The sequence below is a fragment of the Enoplosus armatus genome, chromosome 18 (assembly GCF_043641665.1).
Source record: "Enoplosus armatus isolate fEnoArm2 chromosome 18, fEnoArm2.hap1, whole genome shotgun sequence".
NCBI lineage: Eukaryota > Metazoa > Chordata > Actinopteri > Centrarchiformes > Enoplosidae > Enoplosus > Enoplosus armatus.
In genome coordinates, this window is record NC_092197.1 from 1,896,596 (window position 1) to 1,917,486 (window position 20,891).

At 45.1% G+C, this 20,891-nt stretch overlaps 1 protein-coding gene across 1 annotated transcript; it reads right to left on the bottom strand.

Annotated features, from left to right (window-relative positions):
• Positions 1-4,041: 4,041 nt before the first annotated feature.
• On the bottom strand, positions 4,042-19,772 carry LOC139301613 (metal transporter CNNM4). Its single transcript, XM_070925050.1, has 8 exons — positions 18,266-19,772; positions 13,210-13,353; positions 12,265-12,399; positions 11,845-12,014; positions 9,536-9,632; positions 6,971-7,060; positions 4,755-4,930; positions 4,042-4,584 (listed from the first exon to the last, which is right to left on the bottom strand). Exons 1-8 carry the CDS (start codon positions 19,770-19,772, stop codon positions 4,042-4,044), a joined length of 2,862 nt encoding a protein of 953 aa, XP_070781151.1.
• Positions 19,773-20,891: the final 1,119 nt, after the last annotated feature.

The window sequence follows — 20,891 nt, forward strand, 5'->3', positions numbered from 1 at the left end:
AACTGTCCGCTGGCTGCAGCTTCATATTCAGATTTAGATAGCGTGGTATCGATCTTCTCATCCAACTCTTGGCAAGAAAGCAAATAAGCTAATTACCCAAAATGTCAAACTATTCTTTTAAGCTAGGCCCGTGTTTTCTGTAGCCTCTGGTTCACGTTAGCCCAGAGCTGAGAAAATACAACTGGGAGAAGTCTTTTTGTTTGTAATGTCGCAACCAATCACATAAGCAAAAGTTACCAATAATGACTCAAAGGATGAAAAAATAAGACAGTAAGACAGTTTGAAGAATTAGCTTTTTTTGTTTTCTTGTTAGATGAAAAGATCGATACCACTCTCATGTAGCTGGTTAGCTTAGTTTGGCACAAAGACTGGAAACAGTGGGAAGCAGCGAGCCTGGCTCTGTGCAATGTTTAAAAATCCACCTTCCGACACCTCTAAAGCTCACTAATTAACACATTATATCTCGTTTGTTTAATCCGTACACAAACATCTTAGGGCCAAGAAAAGTTCTACTACATGACTCCTCATGAAGCCACAATTTGTTGTTTTTGTACAGATTAAACAAATACAGATACAACATGTTTCCGTATCATTAGCAGCCTTTAATGAACACCATTTCCCACAGGCACAGATTACGACTGAAAGGAAAATTATAGCCCATTTGTGGATATTATGGATAAGGGGATTTTAACTTTGAATAGCAAGCGCTGTAATGGATGTTGATTTGTCTCAGAATGTGGAACATAAACGCCAGAAACGCACACATTTCCCAAAATGTCAACCTATACCTTGAAAACATCTGTTCCATTATACAAGATCAGTAGAAAACATAATTGAACAGATAATTCTTTTAACAATGAAGACTTTCTTTTTTTATGGGATTGGGGGACTTTGACTCATGGCTATGAGCCTGCTTTGAACAGTCCAGAGCCTCTGAGAGAAAGAGTTCGGTCAGTATGTTACCTTGTGCAGAGAGTATAAAGAAATGCCTTCATTAAACTCGGACAGCGGATGGTATTTCATTAAATAACCAGCCAACTGTGCTGTGAACATACCTGCTACTGAAAACTGTGAGCATTATACTACATGTTGTTCTGCTGTTGTGTCAAAGTGAACCCAAATTGCGTTTTTAGACATAAAATAACTCAGTGGAAATAAATTAAAAGCCCAGTGTGACTTCCATCCAAGAGTTTTGACATCAGTCCGTGGTTTCCTGTCAGTGAATGCACAGTGCTCTTCGTGTCTGGACATTGTGAAGCTTCGAGAAGGAGCCAGTGTCGCACCGAGCTCGAGTCACAGTGAGGAACATTTAGTGGAGACGTAAAGTGGAAGCTGTTCACAATAAACACAGTCTGCACAGCTTCAAATGTTTCCAAGAACCAAAGAAAGCAAGAAAACAAATAAAATCTCTACAATCTAAAACAACGTCAAATATATATAAATTAATATTACGTAAAATAAATATTTTCACTCTTGGAAATTAAATAATTTAAAACATATTGCCTTGGTCAAGAGGTCGGCAGGAAGACACCCACCTTCACATCACTAGTAACATTAACTGAAAGGACCACAACAGTGTTTCTTCAGGTTTGAGCCTCTTAATTACAAATCATGTGGAATTTATATCACTGATGAAGTTTTAAGTTTTAAGAATAACATTATTAAGTAGTTTTAAAAGTGTAGTTTTTGTTATTCCATTCACTTATTAGTCTGCACATTATATTACACCTCAATTCATGTGTGTCCCGCTTTAACATTCACAGTTTATATTTAGTGTTTTACTTTAAAAGACGTTTCTCTTTAAGCTGGTGGCACCTAAAGATTAAGAGCAGCAAAGGGAGCTCTGATTGGCCGGCTGTTGTGTGTCGGCAGGAGTCTGGCCAATCAGAGCTCCAGTTGTTAATTTAATTTTCAGGTTTATATTAAAGAGAGAGACATAAAAGTGATCATGAAATGGAAACTAACACTCCAGACTCCATAGAAGCCTGCAATCACTTCTCATTGTTGTGTAGTAATGTACTGTAAGTCTAATATTACAACTTTAACACAACTCAATGAATTTAAAGCCATTCAGAAATTAATTTGAAACCAATGGATGCCTTGGAGTCGGTCAAATACATCCAAACATCTAGAAAACTGGAGCATGGTTCGCAAAGTCTGATGCAAAGTATTCAGGATTTGAATTAAATGGGCGAAAACACGCAAAATCACTGGTGTGGTCGTTTAACTTTCACTCAGAACAGTGAATCAGGTCAGTTTGCTGGTAGATGAATTGACTCACTGACAGCTCAGCGCTGACTGAGGCAGCGGACAGATAAATTCATTCACATCTGTCACGGCTCTTAATAAAAGCCGTCTCAACTCCAAAGTACACACTCAAACTAACTGTCGCTCTCTGACGAGACTAAAATCAAACTTATTGAAAATAAAACCATGACCGTCAACTTTATAGTTTTTGGAAGTTTCACTCACAAATAAACGGAAATTGAGAGGAAAACTGATAAAAAACAAAGTAAACCGACTCCTCTGAACAGGAACCTGTGTAGCAGTGTTGAGGAACACGCCAGGTGGGAATGTGAGTTATCTGTTAATGTCTCACCAGTGATGACTTAAAGGGTCAGTTCACATAAATTAGAAAACAAAACCTGCAAATACTTTATGTGCAGAGGTTTTGAGATATCAGCATACTGCAGCTAATGTGCATATTTTCCATTTTTCGAAACAAGATAAAAACCTTTTTTGGACACAATATTTAACCATTCATCATCTGACGGCTTACAACACTCAACATTTGAGGACCCATCGTGCTGTTGAGTTGTGTGTGTGCAAGCAACTGGGCTAACTGCTTTCCACTCGGAAAGATGTTGTTAGCCTAGCTTGCGAACATTAGCACCAATTCCCACTAGATGTTTCTTTTCTTTCATGTCAACACCTGTTGAGTCACACTACAAAGGAGAGGGCCTAGCTAGCATTAGCTGCCTCTCTCATGAGAGGGCCTAGCTAGCATTAGCTGTCTCTTTCATGAGAGGGCCTAGCTAGCATTAGCTGTCTCTTTCATGAGAAGAAGGCCTAGCTAGCATTAGCTGCCTCTCTCTCATGAGAGGGCCTAGCTAGCATTAGCTGCCTCTCTCATGAGAAGAAGGCCTAGCTAGCATTAGCTGTCTCTTTCATGAGAAGAAGGCCTAGCTAGCATTAGCTGTCTCTCTCTCATGAGAAGGCCTAGCTAGCATTAGCTGTCTCTCTCTCATGAGAAGGCCTAGCTAGCATTAGCTGTCTCTCTCTCATGAGAAGGCCTAGCTAGCATTAGCTGTCTGTCTTTCATCAGCACTCGTTACGTTACCTCATGATTTGAAAATCACGACTTGAAGTACTGTAGGTAGTACTTAAATTGCAGACTGTACACGACAATCGTTTGCAGTTGGAATATTAACTCAACAGCAATGTGCCTTTCCAGAGACGATGTCCCAGTTATTCTGGATAATCCACAGAACTCCCTGTGAACAGATTTCATACAGATGACTTCCTCTGAATAACGTAGTTCCTATGGAAACTGTTCACCGTGAGGTCTGTAGATGATCCACAGAAACCGGGACATTGTTTCTGTGAAGACTCGCTGCTGTTGAGTTAATATTTCAACGCTGTGAGCCTCACATATGAAGTTCCCTTCACTTTCATTGAACTGAGGTGAAGGCAGAAATCTCAAAACCATCTGCAAGGCTAGATGCCACTGGAGGTAAGTAGTCTTGTTGTAATCTGGGTGAGCTGATCCTTTAAGAGCACACATACACGACCCCGTCCACGACCCCGTCCACGACCCCGTCCACCTCTGTAATCATACTCACTAGTGTTCCCCGTGCCGCTGCCCTCTTTGCAGTCTTGCTCTTTGTCAGTGTTGGGAGGGGAACATGCAGGAAGAAAAAAGGAGGATCTGTTTACAAAATACACATGAGGTGCTGCTGATCCTCAGCGTCCCGCAGACGTCTACAGGAGAGTTCAGGAGACAACAAGCAAACAGGAAACAGGAAGTAGTGCGAGTGAGTGTTAGATGGTGCTTTCAGTGTGTGCGTGACTGATGGTGTGAACGTGTGGGTGGGGGTGTGCCTGGGTGTGGCTGGACCTGCGTGGGCCCACACAGTTCTGCTGCTCACTGAGCAGAGTGGTGGTCTCTCCCGGACCGTTCTCCGGGCCAGCAGAGGGCGGGGTCTGCTGGGACTTAGAGGAGGTCAGAGTTGGGTGGGGGTTAAAGGTGCTCGTCGCCGTACTCATGGAGGATGGAGGGGTTTGGGAGAGGGGGGTGTGGTTGCTCGGAGTGGGAGGGGCTTGGGGCAGAGACTGGCTCGGCCTGCGGCTGGAGGAGGAGGTGGTTTGGGGCAGGGCGCCGCGGCTGCTCTGCGGCGGCTGAGTGTTAGACGGCGGGCGCTTTGCAGGAGGCGTGGCCAACGGCAGTGGAACACGGGTCCCCGGAGGCGTCACGGGGGGCAAAGAGACAGACGTGTCCAGACGAGCGCGACTGCCCTCTGGAGACTGCGGCGAGCTGTCCAGCCTGGACGCCAGGAGGCCGTTCTGGTACTGAGCACGAGTGATCTGAGGAGGACGAAACACCACCGCTGAGACACATTAACACAGGACAGGTTTCATGGATCCTGCCCGCTGCTTAAGTGAGCGAGTATTTTTACACTTTTACTGAAGTAAAGGGTCCGAGTACTTCTTCCACCCATTACAGTTAATATACAGTGATAGACACTGAGAGTTACCTTAACAAACTGCAGGTCTGTGAGGGCACGTACGCAGAAGTCTGGTATGTACTGGAAGGGGGTCCCTGGGATCTGAGTGATGCTCCCGCCAACGGAGCAGCTTTCTGGAGCGCGCTCAGTGCAGCTCAGGGACGCCGAGCGGTTGAGGTTGCCCCCGTGTGACGGAGAACGAAACTCTGGGGTTGACAGAGAAGAGAGTGAGGGAGGAAGCAAAACAAAGAAAAGGCAAGGGCACGCACGCACACACACACACACACACACACACACACACACACACACACACACACTTAAACATTAACAAAAGCAGAAAACACACCAAGAAACAGGAAAAAAATGTTGTGAAGACATGAAAAAATGAAGGAAGCCAGCAGCTGTGGACAGTATGAGAGCAGAAAGCAGGAACACACTGCAACACATCACACAAATACACAACATGTTCATGTCAACATCACACATTTACTGTGATCCATCGATCCATCGATCGATCGATGGATCACAGTAAATCGATGGATCGATGGTGGAGCTGAGGTTGTGTTTGTTATGCAAAGAATGCGACAAACATGCCGTGCGATGAGGTAGAGTGCATCGCTGAAACAGGACTGCCTGAGCTCAGAGGAGGAACCTCTCTCATTGGCTGGTTTTAGTGATGTCATGGAGGGTGATGTGGGGGCGGGAAAGCATCCTGGTCATCTTGCTTGAAGGGTTGTTGTGTTAAAGGAGAGAGTCGGTGGTGATCAGAGAGTTCAGCGTCGCACCGAAGAGATCAAGAGGGGGGAACGAGGGAGGGCTTGTGTTTAAAGGAACGGTTCAACATTTTGGGAAATACTTTCTTTCTTTCATTCAGAGAGTTCGATGAGAAGCTTGATACCATTCTCATGTCTGTACGGAACTATAGCCAGCAGCTCATTAGCTTAGCTTAGCATAAACGCTGGAAACAAAAGAAAAGCACTAATCAAAACGTTGTACACTGTTTTGTTGTTTTTTCTTGTGCAGATTACACAAACAAGATATTACCCTCTTACCTCTGCTTCCAGTCTTCATGCTAAGCTAAGCTAACTGGCTGCAGCTTCATATTTAAATGGAAGACATGAGAGCGGTATCCATCTTCTCACCTAACTCTCAGAGAAAGAAAGCAAATGAGCGTATTTATCAAAACGTCAAACTAGTCCTGTAGCCTGAGGTCTGCGGTCAGATTGGCCGACTCCACTTCTTGGTACGAAGGCACAGGAGTTATGATTATTATCTGACCTTAGATCAGTGGTGAAAGGGGAGGAGGTGGCGACAGGGTTAGAAAACAGAGGGCGCCGCACCGAGAGTCCCACCCAGCAAGTCTGTCCAACTGTCTTCACGCTGTGGTAATCTGAGTATCACTGATTCTAGACACGTAACTGGACTAAATATCTGTTGGCTTTCTGACTGTTGGTTTCACAAAACAATCAATTTAAAGACATCGTCTCGGCCTCTGGGAACTTGTGATTTTCAATATTTTAGAATATCACTGCACAACTTGGATTAAAGTGAAAAAACTATTGACGATGTTTTATGTCTTCACCTAATGACAGTTGTGAAGACTGAAGTGAGTAATCAATAAAGGCCCAATGATTCTTTTTTTTCATATTCATACAAGTCTAATTACTGTATAAAATGTAATGAATGCAATAAAATGTATCCAAGGTGATGTCTTTAAATCGCTTGCTTCGTTAAACCAACAGTCCAAAACAGAAAAGCAGCAAATCGTCACATCTGAGAAGCTGGGAACAGCAAATATTTAGCATTTTAGAGATGGAGGAGTCCAACAAGGTCCGGTTCTGACTGACTGTGTCCTCAACACTGTCATGTACCAAGTCGTGTCAGGTTCATGATCTCGTGTGTCCGAACAGACAATTCTGATTTCAATCTAAAATTTGGGGCACTTTTAGACTGTGTTGTATTTAGGTAAAATCCTTGTACAGACGTTTATATTTACACAATATAAAACTTTTGTTGACGTAAAGTACAGCTCTGATTTTGACAAATGATAAAACCGTCCTAGCTAACAAAACTGTTTCTGTCAGCCTGAATGAGGTCAAAGGGCCTTGCTGGATCAGGACTCTGAAGATGATGGGAAAAAGGAAAATGGTGAGATTGGCTTGAAGAGGACCCCCGTCCGTCCCTCCCTCCCCCCACTCCCTCCCTCCACTCCCTCCCTCCCTCCTCTGGCCCATGCGAGTGTTTACCTGGGAAACGAGAGAACAGAGAAAACCTCTTAAGAGAGAGGCGTCGTGGAGGGGGGGACGCCACTGATGGGGAGAGAGGAGGGGTGACGGCTGAGAGAGAGGAGGGGGGAGGAAGGAGCAGAGAGAGAGAGAGAGAGAGAGATGCTGGTTTATTGGATTTTCATTTCAGCAGAGTGGAAGTCAGTGAACTGCGTCGTTCTCTTTCGGTGACACAACAGCTGATTCCTCTGAGCGACTTCTTCTACAAACTATCAGCAGAATGAGCCTCGGGGCTGATTGGCTGGACTAATGTCACATGGTTGAGATCCACTGCTGTTCAACAGAAGCTCATTCAAATGTTCAGCAACTCTACGCTTCATCTTCTGTTCCAAAACACAACTGAAAACAATGAAACTGTCTTCTCTCAGTGTTTCCCAGAAAGGATCCAGACTAATACTAGTTACTTACTAAGTACTTACTAATCTGAATGGATGATCCAGGGACTACACCACCTGACATCAGCTCCACATACGGTCCAGATCTGAGTTTAAACAGTCAGTGTTCAGAAAAGGTTCTGGCTCATTAAAAAAACGTAACTTTCTGCATGAGATCTGGCTGGTGAGCATCTTTACTGAAAACAGCTGGAGTTCAGGCCGACTACACAGATACAGATCTGATAATGAGCAGTTTTTATTATCAAACACAAAACACAAACAGACATCTCTGGTAGGGATCCCTCAGATCTGATTATTAAAGGCTTGAGACCACAACGTGAACTGAGCGGGTCATTTTAGAGTAACAGTACATTTATAGGAAGGTACTAATCATACGATAAATAATAATAATTCATTTTTATTGAATTATTATATATTACCAGTATAACTTTTAGTAAGTGAACAGCAGCAAACATATAATTTAACAAATATAGAGAAAAAAGTTCAATAACTAATTAATAATTATTCACTTGGATTTAAATGAACTATAAACTATAAACTTTACTAACAACACGACTGAGTAAACTTAAATAACTATAACTAACTATAATTTGTTCTCTATAAGCACATTAAGAACCAGTAAAATACCAAAGTATTTAAAAACAGTCACCTAAAGTTATAACTGAGCGTGGCAGCGCTCTCTGGTGGGGACATGTACACTGTATGCTTTTAATTTACCTGAAATATCTTGTTTCTGTCGTCTGATTAATAAATAACACGAACGATGATGACAATATTTCTGTCAGATAAAAGTTTGTCTTTAGTTTGGAGCCTAAAATACAGCCACACATCAGTACAACAGCTGTATCACAGCACGTCGTGCTGCCCGTCACTGACACCATCTGACACTTCCTGACTGAGAAACGTTGAGTTTAAAACAAACGTTGTGCGTTCGGGATGAGAAATGGTCGCGTGTTTGACGGACACATTTGCACATGCACACACACACACACACACACACACACTGAGCGGCATCATGTGCACACGGAGTGCAGACAGCAGATTATCAGGACAGAAACAGGTCAACAGGAAGGAAACAGGAGAGCAGAGAAGAAGAAGAGGAAGACTTTATCAGCAGTTACGATGCTGAACCACCAGGAGTCACCGCTGTCACAACTGCAGTGATGAACTTTCTGATCGACTAAATTAAATGTACTCAAATTAACCTTCAGCCTGGCTGAGAGCTGAGAGGAGCAGCACTATTCAACCCCGACCGAAGTGTTAGTTCACTCACATTCTGCAGCGTTTGTTCGGACACATTAATAACAACAGGAGCTTAAATCATCAATTACATCTAAAGATTTAAAAAAGTCGACTTCTGTTTAGCCTCAGGCGTCACCTGTCGGCTCGGACGACAGAAGACGAACTCTATTTGAACTCGAAGTGTTTCCTCATTTGGAGTAAGCCTCTTGACTTTTCCACTGCTCTCCTCGCAGCTTTATTACCACCCCGCTGACACAGCACTTTGTGGGAAACAGAAAGACGCCGACGTGTCGTTCTCGTCGTGACCAGAGCGTCTTCTTGTTTTAACGGCGTCCTTTTCACGTCATAAGACATGAAATATGCCTGCAGGCGTGAATGTGAGTATGATGGTCTGTATATGTGTCGCCTGCAGGTGTGAACGAGCCCTTATGGATAAAAGGTGGATGGATGAGACTTCGGCTGTGTCTCGTCCCAACTATGTGATTAAATCATATGATATAAAATATGGTGTTTTATGATGCATCGAATACTTTTACTCTATTATGTTCATTAATATTAATTAAGTAACATTTTCATTGCAGGAATTTCACTTGTAACAGAGTATTTTTACAGTGAGGTATTAGTACTTATACTTATTCCTCTGTTATGTAGTAATAACAAGAACAATACGTCTCTATAAGATCTAAAATATCTTGTTATAATGAGAAAAGGATCTCGTTACAACAAGAAACATGTCACACTGCAGAAGACCTCAACATTATAGAGGAGGTGTTCTGCCTCCTCCAACCAAACTGCATGTTCATTCTTTATAAATGAAACCCGTGTGTGTGTGTGTGTGTGTGTGTGTGTGTGTGTGTGTGTGTGTGTGTGTGTGTGTGTGCGGTCTCACCCAGTGTTGGTGAGCTCAGAGCCATGACTCCGTAGTAGGAGAACGGGCCGGTTTCAAACATCATGTTTTCGTTTCCAGCTTCCACCTCCACTCGCCCCTGAAACAAACACACACACACACACACACACAGAGGACAGTTTCTTTAATATCTGACAGTGTACATTACACGTGTGTGTGTGTGTGTGTGTGTGTGTGTGAGAGAGTCAGGAAGCTCTGCTGTGGCTCCTGTGGCAGGTAACAGAAACACTTTGACGCCCTATAAATATTACAGGCTGCCACAGGTGCTCTGGTCCAGTGTCTGTTTACCTCACACACACACACACACACACACACACACACACACACACACACACACACACGCAGGTGTGTAGTTCAGTGGAACAGGAGCAGCTGGGCTCAGGTTGCATGCTGAGTGTCTGAAGTCACTTCATCCACACCTCAGGTGTCGACGACAAAGCCTCCCAGCACAAACACACACTTTCAAACACCAACATTTACACACAGCGACAGACCAGGAGTGTGTGTGTGTGTGTGTGTGTGGACAGACATGGACAGATGATGACGACTTTTATGGCTCCACATGAAAACTACAAATCGAGCTTGAGAGTCGACAATAATTCACAAATACACAAATCTATAAATAAACACGATACCAACCAGTTTTCTAACCAACAAACGTGGCATTTGTGATCAAATTTGACCTTCGCATGACGACAGTCTCTGCTTATTGTACCTCAATCATTTCTCCAGTTCACAGAAACACAGAAGGTCACTGCTGCAGTGATGATATTGTTATTGTTATTATTACAATGAGAAGGAGGTGATAGAGAGAAGTGAAGCTCGGTCACCTCTCTTCCTGGTGCAGAGGAGGGATTAACTGACAGACAGCGTCTCGGCTTCCGTCCCTGAACGCCTCTCTGCTGTTTGTTCTGCTGCTGACTTTCAACGCCGTCTCTTCTCATCTGCTTTTCTTCCCCTCCATCCTCCTTAACCCTTCAATCCCCTCGATTTGTCTGTCTCTTACGTAAGAGGATCTATTAGTGAAGGTCTCGCAGAGCGACGAGCCCCTCTGATCGCAGAACGAGAGCTCTTCATGCGCCCGGATCACCGTATTTATGCAGAGATGGATGTTTATTAACGGCTCGGCTGAGCTGCACATCTCCTTTACCTCCAGAGACGCGTTGTTCTGCAGCTCTTCTGCATATTGTGCTGAATATTTACAAAAATGTGATCATTTTAATCTGCAGTAGAATCAGAAAATGTATCTGCAACTATTTGCTGCCATTTTATTAACTGATTAATCGTTCGTCAGATTTCTTAAACTAAATATTTTGGTTAGTTGGACAAAACAAGACATTTGTTGTTACAGACACGTTCCTGACATATTTTATTATTTTATTTGTTTCCAAAACAATTTGTCAATTAACTGAGAAAATAATCAGTAGATTAATTGATAATGAAAATGACTTAAATAGAAAATAAGCATCTTACTGTTTATTTAGATTTTATAATATAACTTATATAAATATATTCGATTACTTTTAGTACCGAGATGATGAGTCGCTAAACCAGTTAGTCAATCGACAGATAATCAGTTAATTAAGTCACCAAATATCTGCTGCTTTTTAAACTGAATCTCTTTGGCTTCTGGACTGTTGGTCGGGCAACATGTCAGCTTGGACTAATATTTACATGACAGTAATAAATAAAGAAGATTAGATTAACTGCTAATGAAAATGATCATTAGTGTCAGTGTCAGTATTTGTCTGATCGTGTCATTTTCTACTTTGACTGAATAAAAACTGTCAACGAGACAAATAATAAAACATTCAGGTTGTTTTTAGTAAAACAAACAATTATACTTAATTATCTTAAGTCAGTCTTCAAAGGTGGAGCTGAGCTAAGACCCCCTCCAGACTGACGCAGTGACCCGGGATAAACCTGAGTTCATCACCTCTTTAAAACAGGTCAACCTGTGTTAACTAATCTCACTGCACTATGAGCAGATGGCACGCTGCTATGAAACAGGTCAACACACGAGTCAACGAGTTGATAAGTTAATCAGTTAATCAGTTTATCGGTTGATAAGTTAATAAGTTAATAAGTGAACTGTGTGCTCGTCATCTCGAGTAAACAGACATAAAAAGACGTTTGTGTAGATTTAAAGGAAAATATTAGAAGATAAACAGTTTAAATCAACATCAGGAGATCAGATCACTGTGTGTGTGTGTGTGTGTGTGTGTGCGTGTGTGTGTGTGCGTGTGTGTGTGTGTGTGTGTGTGTGTGTGTGTGTGTGTGTGTGTGTGTACCTGCAGGATGAGGACAAAGTAGTCGACAGGTTTTCCTCTCAGGTACAGGAAGTGCTGCGGTGAACGCTTGTCACTTTCGTTGAACTTGAGTTCTTGGATGACGTCTGGGTGTCTGAGGACCCTCAGTAAGACCTTCTCTGTGATCTGGAACGGGCTGAACAGGCTCACCTCTGGGGGAGGGAAGGGGGGGGGTCATGACATGTTTTAGATATTGATTGATTGATTGTTAACAAACTGGTCAGTAAATACAACTCACCACCACAGAAAAAGAAGCCAGAATATATTTGTGTACTGAGACTTTTTAGACCAGAAGACCCCCCCCCCCCCCCCCCCCGAGGTCAGTCCCACAGTGTTAATCCGCAAGCGGCTGAACGCCAGTGAAAACAAACCTGCGCTGCTCGCTGTGAGATTAGAGCTCACCTGTAGCCAGGAAGCGGTGAGCCGCCAGCATGAGCTGAGGAGAGATCTTCACTTTGCTGTCGGCGTCGTGCTTGAAGGCGGAGAAGTCGGGCTTGTTCTTATTGGGGTCCACCTTTTTCTTGTGTCTGTTGTCGGCTGCAGGTGGAAGACAAAGAACTGCAGCGTTAGAGAACAACGGACACCACGACAGAAGGTTTCAGTCGGTGCACGTCGGTGCTACGAAAGACGACCTAGTTTCATTCACTCAGGAGTTAGGGCCAAAATGTCACGGCAATGGTATTTATCACAACAGAGTGTTAAGAAATGGTTTAAAATACCCAAACCATGTTTCACGCTCTGTGTTAATAACGTCACCGTCTTTTTCATCACGGCCACCAACTGTTACCTTGCGATTTGCGAGAATCCAGAAACACATTTCTACTGTCTACTGTTTACTACGATATCTATCGTCATATCACTCAACCCTACCAGGAGTTAAAAGAAGACATAATAAATGTATGATTGTAGCCTCCGCTGGCTGTTCATGAAGACAACGAGACTCCAGGAAATAACCGCACCCGACCAAGAAATAGTCCAGCACAAGACTCCCCTCAAACCACAACTTTGTTGTTTTTACACTTCAGGTTTTAAACAAACCAGATTTAACATATCAATCAGTGAGCTTTGTTACCTATGGACACAGCTAGGCTAGCCGTTTCCCCCTGCTTCCAGTCTTTGTGCTAAGCTAAGCTAAGCAGCTGCTAGCTGTAGCTTCATATTTAGTCTTTCTTTGAGTCAGGCCTCTGAATGAACCCCTGAAAGAATAAAAAAGGTGAATGTGTTAAATTCCCTTAAATCACCTGTAACATCGATGTCAGTGTGTTTACCATCGCGTGTGAGTTTGTGTGTGTGTGTGTGTGTGTGTGTGTGTGTGTGTGTGTGTGTGTGTGTCACCCGCTGACTCACTGTAAAGGTCAGACTCGTCCAGGATCTCCGATTTGATGATCTCCTCGATGACGTCCTCCAGCGTGACCAACCCCAGCACCTCGTAGAAAGGATCTCCCTCCCCCTCGTTGTTTACTTTCTGGACGATGGCCAGGTGGGATTTACCTGGAGAGGAGGGAGAGATCACCTGAAGGTTACAACCAGCCAACCAGTGCTCTGCTGAAATCAACACTGGATGATTTTACACTCGTACGTTCCCTCAAACTGAACAGTTAAGAAATGGAACTGGCAGGAAAGTAGGGCAGCTCCAACCAGGAGGAGGAGGAGGTGAAGCCGGGACGTCGTGAATCTCGCTGCAGCTTCGGCAGCTGGCCTTCAAACACAATCGGCTACATCAAACATCCTTTCTTGTTTTTCTATTTTGGAGGCAGCGCAGCTACAGTGACGCTGCCGTTCGATCTGTCGGTGGATTTATTCTGACCGCCGGGAGGACAGATTGATGCCTTAATATAGCCCAGACTGGACTAAGAGCCTTGGAGAGAGGAGGGCTGGAAGAACTGCCAAAACCAGATCCAGGAAAAGAGAGTGGAGGAGGAGAGGCAGGAGGAGGAGAGGCAGGAGGAGGAGGAGGAGAGGCAGGAGGAGGAGAGGCAGGAGGAGGAGGAGAGGCAGGAGGAGGAGAGGCAGGAGGAGGAGGAGAGGCAGGAGGAGGAGGAGAGGCAGGAGGAGGAGAGGCAGGAGGAGGAGGAGAGGCAGGAGGAGGAGAGGCAGGAGGAGGAGGAGAGGCAGCAGGAGGAGGAGAGGCAGCAGGAGGAGGAGGAGAGGCAGGAGGAGGAGGAGAGGCAGGAGGAGGAGGAGAGGCAGGAGGAGGAGAGGCAGGAGGAGGAGGAGAGGCAGGAGGAGGAGAGGCAGGAGGAGGAGGAGAGGCAGCAGGAGGAGGAGAGGCAGCAGGAGGAGGAGGAGAGGCAGGAGGAGGAGGAGAGGCAGGAGAGGCAGGAGGAGGAGGAGAGGCAGGAGGAGGAGGAGAGGCAGGAGGAGGAGAGGCAGCAGGAGGAGGAGGAGAGGCAGGAGGAGGAGGAGAGGCAGCAGGAGGAGGAGGAGAGGCAGCAGGAGGAGGAGGAGAGGCAGCAGGAGGAGAGGCAGCAGGAGGAGACGGCCGAGAAGAAAGAAAAAAAAGAGAAGCAGCAACAGATTAATCCTCTCCTGAGCTCCTCATTAAAAAACCATACGAGTGTTTTTCTTGCTTATGTTCAGGCCGAGCGTTAGCCTGCACGTTAGCCTGCACGTTAGCCTGCACGTTAGCCTGCACGTTAGCCTGCACGTTAGCCTGCTCGGCTCTGCAGCACAGTGAGGTAACACACAAACCTCGGCACAGTATCTGGTGAGGCTGCCAGGACAGAAACCTGTCACAGTTACTCGGCATCAAAACACCAACGTCATCTATTCCCGGCCTCCTCGGTGTGTGTGTGTGTGTGTGTGTGTGTGTGTGTGTGTGTGTGTGTGTGTGTTCATGTGTGGCCCAAAGTGTCCAAAAATGTCATCGTGTGCAACAAACTGGATACAGACCTGCATGACATTGTGAAACAGAAAAACATGTAATATTTAACGGAAACGAGTCCAAAATGGCTGCTGGTTTTCAACCGTTTTGACTCCGGTCATCATCCTGGTCTCTTCTCAAACGCTCTCTTCTCTATTTGTGACCTTTTAAAGTCAAAATGAAGTGAATCTGAACCGAATCACTTTCACAGAGGCATGTGACAACATGGCAGACATCAGACACGTTTAGTCCAGAATGTTTTACATCACAAAAATCATTATAGTGAGTGTGAGTCTGATGTCACACTCACTGAAACTCATCGAGTTCAAGCTAGCTTAACAGATAGCCACCGTTAGCCTGAGCTTTAATCTTGACTTGGTGTCGTGAAGCTACCTTTAAATGACATATTTAAATGGAACTGGTTCTGCTCCACACAATACGTATGAAAACCCGATTCAAAATCACATTAACATTTGTAATAATGCAAATAACTCGAACTCCAGGCTTGGATCAGAGTCTTACTGAACAGGGCGGCCATTTTAAAATCAGTGTAGTGTTGTTTATTCAATATGTCTGTTTTTTTTTAGCAGATTTGAAATAACACCACTTCCCATAAGCCCACAGGCCACCTGTTATGTCAGTAATAATACATAATAACAGCAGGACACTGAACGCTGTTGAGGTCTGTAGACACGCTGGTGAGGCTTCATGGGAGTTGTAGTTTTCTTGTTTGCTCACAAAGTGAAAGGTTCAAACTCCGACTGCTGTCGTTGATGCAGATTTATTTTAAAATAAACTCTGCGTTCACTTGTTCACGATGAGAGACTGAACTGAGTTACAGAAGCTGGAGGACAGAGGACAGAGGACAGAGGACGGCCCTGTCATGAGTCATCCTCCAACATCAGCCGGCACGTGAACGCCTCAAACATCATCATCATCACCATCATCATCATCCTCAGCTGCTCTGAACTCCCTCAGTCACTCCACAGGGAGGTCAGAGGTCACGGTCAGCCCCCCCTGCAGCACTTCAGCAGGATAAACATTCAAACATTCGACCTTGAAGCTGAGGGGAACGTTTCCTGTTCACGGTGACCGAACAGAGCTGAAACGATTAGTTGATTAACAGTAAACTAATGACTTTTGATAATCAATTGTTATTTTATTCTGTCATTTTTCAACGATCCAGCTTCTAAACGTGAGGATTTGATGCTTCTCTTCTCTCTGAATCGTCAGCTCGAGCTGAAGGAGAGCTTTCACTATTCTCTGACGTTTTACAGACGATACGATTAATAAAATAACAACATAATTAAAACAACAAACACGTGATTTACCCAACGACCTCTAAAATGTCCCTCAAAGGCACCTTTATAACTTCTGCATCGTCCCTCGTTTGGAGCTAAATCGCTGCTTAGCTCTGTGATGTTTGATGGGGAAACGACGACGGCGCTTCGGCTTATTTGTATAATAAGTGTTACGGTTCTGCACAAGTTCATAAATCGGATAAAACTGGAGTCTAATCAAGCGGTTGTGTGTGATGAGCCGTGTTTGCCTGTTTTTGATACGAATGTAAATATCTTGAAACAGCAGCAGCATCATCATCATCATCATCATCATCATCATAAGCTGTAATTCACTGCAGGAACGACGTTGTTGTGACAGCCGCTTTGTACTGGAAGGTGTGGATGTCAGCACTGAGATTTCCTGCACTAATCCTGTGCGCCTGAATGTGCAGATTTTCATCCCATCAGCTGATTTCACTGATTAGTTCCTGCTCTCCGATTAAAGACGATCATCAGCTGCTGGAATAAAAAACCTGCTGCCAGATTAAAACACTGGTGAAACCAATAAATAAAATACCACACGATGTAGTTCAGCGGAAACGCTCCAGTTGTGTCTGGATAGAACATCAGGACATTTTCTCATTTATTGTCTTCCTGTGAGCTGAAACAATTTGTCAAAAAATATCAGCAACTCTTTGAACAACAAATCATTTCAACAAAAGGAAAAATCCACTCGTTCTCGCTTCTCAAAAACTGTTTGCAGTTTAAAAATGTTAATTAGTGAGTTTTAGAGGTGGATTTAGTTATCTTTAGACAGGCTAGCTGTTTCCCCCTGTTTCCAGTCATTATGCTAAGCTAAGCTAACCAGCTGCTGGCTTTGGCTTCATATTCAATGGATAAACGTGAAAGTGGAATCAATCTTCTCGTCCAACTAATGTATTTCCCATTATGTCAAACTATTCCTTTAATATTGAGTTTTTGTAGTGGGGTCTGGTGTATATGATTATAAGATATTAGCATAGTAACACGTTTCTCTGCGCTCACTGACACAAACACTTTGTCTGATCATGTGTTCATCTTATGTTCATTCTGTTTAAATGATTCTGATTCTTAAATAAATTCACATTTAATCAACGCACACGTTGGAAGAAGTACTCCAATTTTTACTGAAGTAAAAGGAGCAATACAACACTGTGAAAATACAAGTAAAAGTCCTGCATTCGTATTAGCATCAAAATATACTTAAAGCACCAAAAGTAAAAGTACTCATTATTCAGAATAATATAAACAGCAAATCATTGGATTATAATTATTGATGCATTCATGTGTTCATCACTTTAAAGTTGCAGCTGCTGAAGGTGGAGCTCATTTAAACGACATTAATCATTAAAGTTTAATCTTAATCGATAATAATGCACCCTGCATTTGCATGAAAAAAGACTCAAACGACGGCTATCACCTAATTGATTAATCGACTAATCGTTTCAGCTGTACTTCAGTATAAACTGTTAGTTTCATTTATAACAAAACATCGTATTTTATTTGCTCTTCATGTGTTCTGTGTGCAATAATCTTCATTTGTAAAGTAACTTAAGCTGTTAGATAAATGTGGTGAAGTAAAAAGTACTATATTTCCATCTGATGTGTAGTATAAAATGGAAATACTCAAGTACAAGTACCTCAAAAATATACTTAAGTACAGTAACTGACTAAATGTACTTAGTTACATTCCACCACTGTGTACTCGTTACTCTACAAATTAAGATTTTTCATCCCCTTCCTGTCCAGTGAAAACCATGTATCTCCAGATGTTTGTGATGAAGAGTTCCTTCATGTGTTGAGAACATCCTCCTCCTCCTCCTCCTCCTCCTTCAGCTAAATAAACTATTTAAACCCTCCTGATACTGAATACTTCTTCCACCGCTGACTATAACTGATAACAGCCCTCCTGTTGGGATCAGGGGTGATGAGGCTGGGACCTGGACCACTGAGCTCCAGGATGCAGCGTGTTTGGACGATTGTTGAACTGTGCGTCACAGTTTTGCTGCTCTCAGTTATGTGTGTTTAGATGTAGGCTGGTTTGTTCCACCCGTCAATAGAGCTGATCGATACAGACAGAGGCTGCTGCGGGAGGGGGGTGGGGGGGGTGGGGGGGTGCAGTGATGGCTGCAGGTTTCAAACAAACAAACAAACAAACAAACCCGACAGCAGCTGATGTGTCTGAGGAAGCTGCAGAGATCACAGTTATATGCTGACTCACCTTTCTTGAACTCCTCCAGCATGGCGTCCAGCTTCGTGTCGTGAAACACAAAGTGCACCGGGTGGTTGTAGAACTTGGTGATGGTCTTCAGGGTGGTGCAGTCGTCCGGGTCCACGAACGCCAGGTCCTTCACGTACAGGATGTCCACGATGTTGGACCTCTCGTCGTCGTACACGGGTATCCGGGTGTACCCGCTCTCCATGATCTCTGACATGGTGTTGAAATCCAGCACAGCATCCGCTTGGATCATGAAGCAGTTGGCTATTGGCGTCATCACGTCCTCTACAGTTTTGGTCCTGAGCTCCAGGGCGCCCTGGATCATGTTCAGCTCCTCTTTGACCAGGTCGTTGTAGGGCTCCGTCACTTTGAGCATCTCCACCAGCTTCTCCCGGTTGTACACGGTCCCGATCTCCTGACCCAGCAGGACGTCCAGCAGCTTGCTGACGGGGAAGGACACCGGGAAGGTGAGGAACATGAAGAACTTGGTCACCAGGATGGTGTTGGCTCCTACGGCCAGCCCATGGCGGGAGCACAGCGCCTGAGGAACGATCTCGCCGAAGATGACGATCCCGATGGTGGAGGCCACCACGGCGCCCAAACCGGATCCGATCAGGTCATCGAGGAGTATGGTGAGGGTGGTGTTCACCAAGACGTTGCCCAGAAGCAGAGAGCAGAGCAGATAGTTCCCTTTGCTGCGGATGGGTTCGATCTTTCGTGCGTCTTTCTTCTCCTTGTCGGTGCCACAGCTCTGGACGATGCGGAGCTCCATGGGGTCCAGAGCCATCAGGCCCAGGTTCAAGCCGCTGAACATCCCAGAGAGCACCAGCAGGCAGGAGATCAGGATGGCCTGCAGCCATATGGGCAGCAGGGACTTCTTCTCCTCCACCACCAGCACCCTGCCATCACTGTCCCCCAGCAGCACCCACCTGCTCCCGTCCGCGCCCGGCGTGCACAGGGCGTACTCCTTCTGCGGCTCGCTCTTGCGGAGCGGCTTAATGTGCACGGTCAGCAGCCCTGACGTGCCTCGACTGCTGACGTTCATGAAGGTCCCGACGCTGATGTCCTTCGTGAAATCAGCACAAGTCCTGTCCGGCGCGTCCATCATGCCGCTGCCGCCCCGCGCCGCCGCCACCGCCTCCTCCTCATCCTCCCCTTCGTCCCCCCCGTCGCCGTCCGTGAGCTCCGTGAAGCGGATTTGCGTCCAGGCGCCCGAGTGGAGCTGCACCCCGTAAAACCGGAGCTGCACGGAGCTCTCCTCAGTCACCTGGATGACACCGTCGTCATTGGTGCTGGCCGGCTTGTCGCTCCTCTCCAGCCGCATGCCGAGCACCTGGCTCCCGCCGCCGCCCCTGCCGCCGCCGCTGACACCGGACCCCGCCGCCGTCTCCGTGCGGCCCCCGACGGCGCTCCACAGGAATATCATGAGAGTGAGAATGTAACCCTGCTGCCCGCTCCATTCTGTCGCCATGTTTGTTTCACTGCTCGGCGACCTGGGGGCTGACGTCATTTACTCATGTCCGAGCGGCTCCGCCCCCCGCCGCCCCATCACACACACACACACACACACACACACACACACACCGGTATCACCGCCTACCGGACAGCGACAGGTAGAGCTAATAAACAAACACACACTCCCGCGTCCTCCTCCCCACACACACACACACACACACACACACACAGTTTACAGCCCGTTATTTGATGCTCACTCTGCCGCAGCTCGTGATGGTGAACACCCCCAAATTATGCATCTACCCTGCGTCACCCCCCCCCTCCCCCCTCCCTCCCCGGCCTTGTTATTGTCTCTGACAGCTCGGGGCGATGCGGCACTCAGCGGCTGGATGCTGCTGCTGTGGCCAGCGGTTTCTCATCCAATTGTATCCGGAGCCAGCAGCTGTTATGTAAAGGCACATGGCATCTGTGCACCCCCCCCCCCCCCCACCCCCCAATCCTCATCCTCATCCTCATCCTGCACCATCCCGCATCCCTCTGGCACCGAGCCCGGCCCTGGCTGCTGGCTGCAGAGACACTCAGCATTTTCTGCACAGATGGAGTCTCTGCAGCGGGTTGATCTGTGTAACAATAATAATAATAATAATAATAATAATAATAATATTAACTTCCTGTCTCTGCATAGGAATGTGTTACTTTTCATTAAATGTGTCAAACAGGAGAAAGAACTGTTTGTGTTTGACCATGAAATTAAACTCCTAATCTGATAATTAGTCCTGCGAACATGTTTTTAAAGTTTATTAACCATCTTTATCTATTATTAGGTCCTAATATTCAGTGATCTGCTGTTATGTAATACAGCCTGTAACAGTTTCCTCTGTCCTTGCTTACATTTCCATCTAGTGGTCAAACCAGTTCAAGAGATCCCGGTTTGAGAAGCTGGTGAAAATGACTGCAGTACATTAATAACTAAATAACGATTGTTTTATCGATTAATTGATGGACTGAAAATGTCATGTGATAGTTAAAAGTGTTTGGTTGTCCTTGGGCTCAGTTTTGACTGACCACATGTTCAAAACCCCCAAATATTCAGCTTAATATCACATAAGACGCACAAAAAAGCAGATTTTTGAATATTTAGAAGCTGGAATGTGTAATGTTTTATTTATGTATT

Bases quoted from the DNA above. Each gene is read 5' to 3' on its own strand.
- LOC139301613 (XM_070925050.1), bottom strand. From the start codon at position 19,772: ATGACGTCAGCCCCCAGGTCGCCGAGCAGTGAAACAAACATGGCGACA. The intron at 12,015-12,264 runs GTGAGCTCTAAT...TCCCTCCCCCAG, and splicing joins TCACCGCTTCCTGGCTACAG to AGGTGAGCCTGTTCAGCCCG. The intron at 7,061-9,535 runs GTGAGACCGCAC...CCTCTCTCTCAG, and splicing joins TCTGAGCTCACCAACACTGG to CCGTCACCCCTCCTCTCTCC.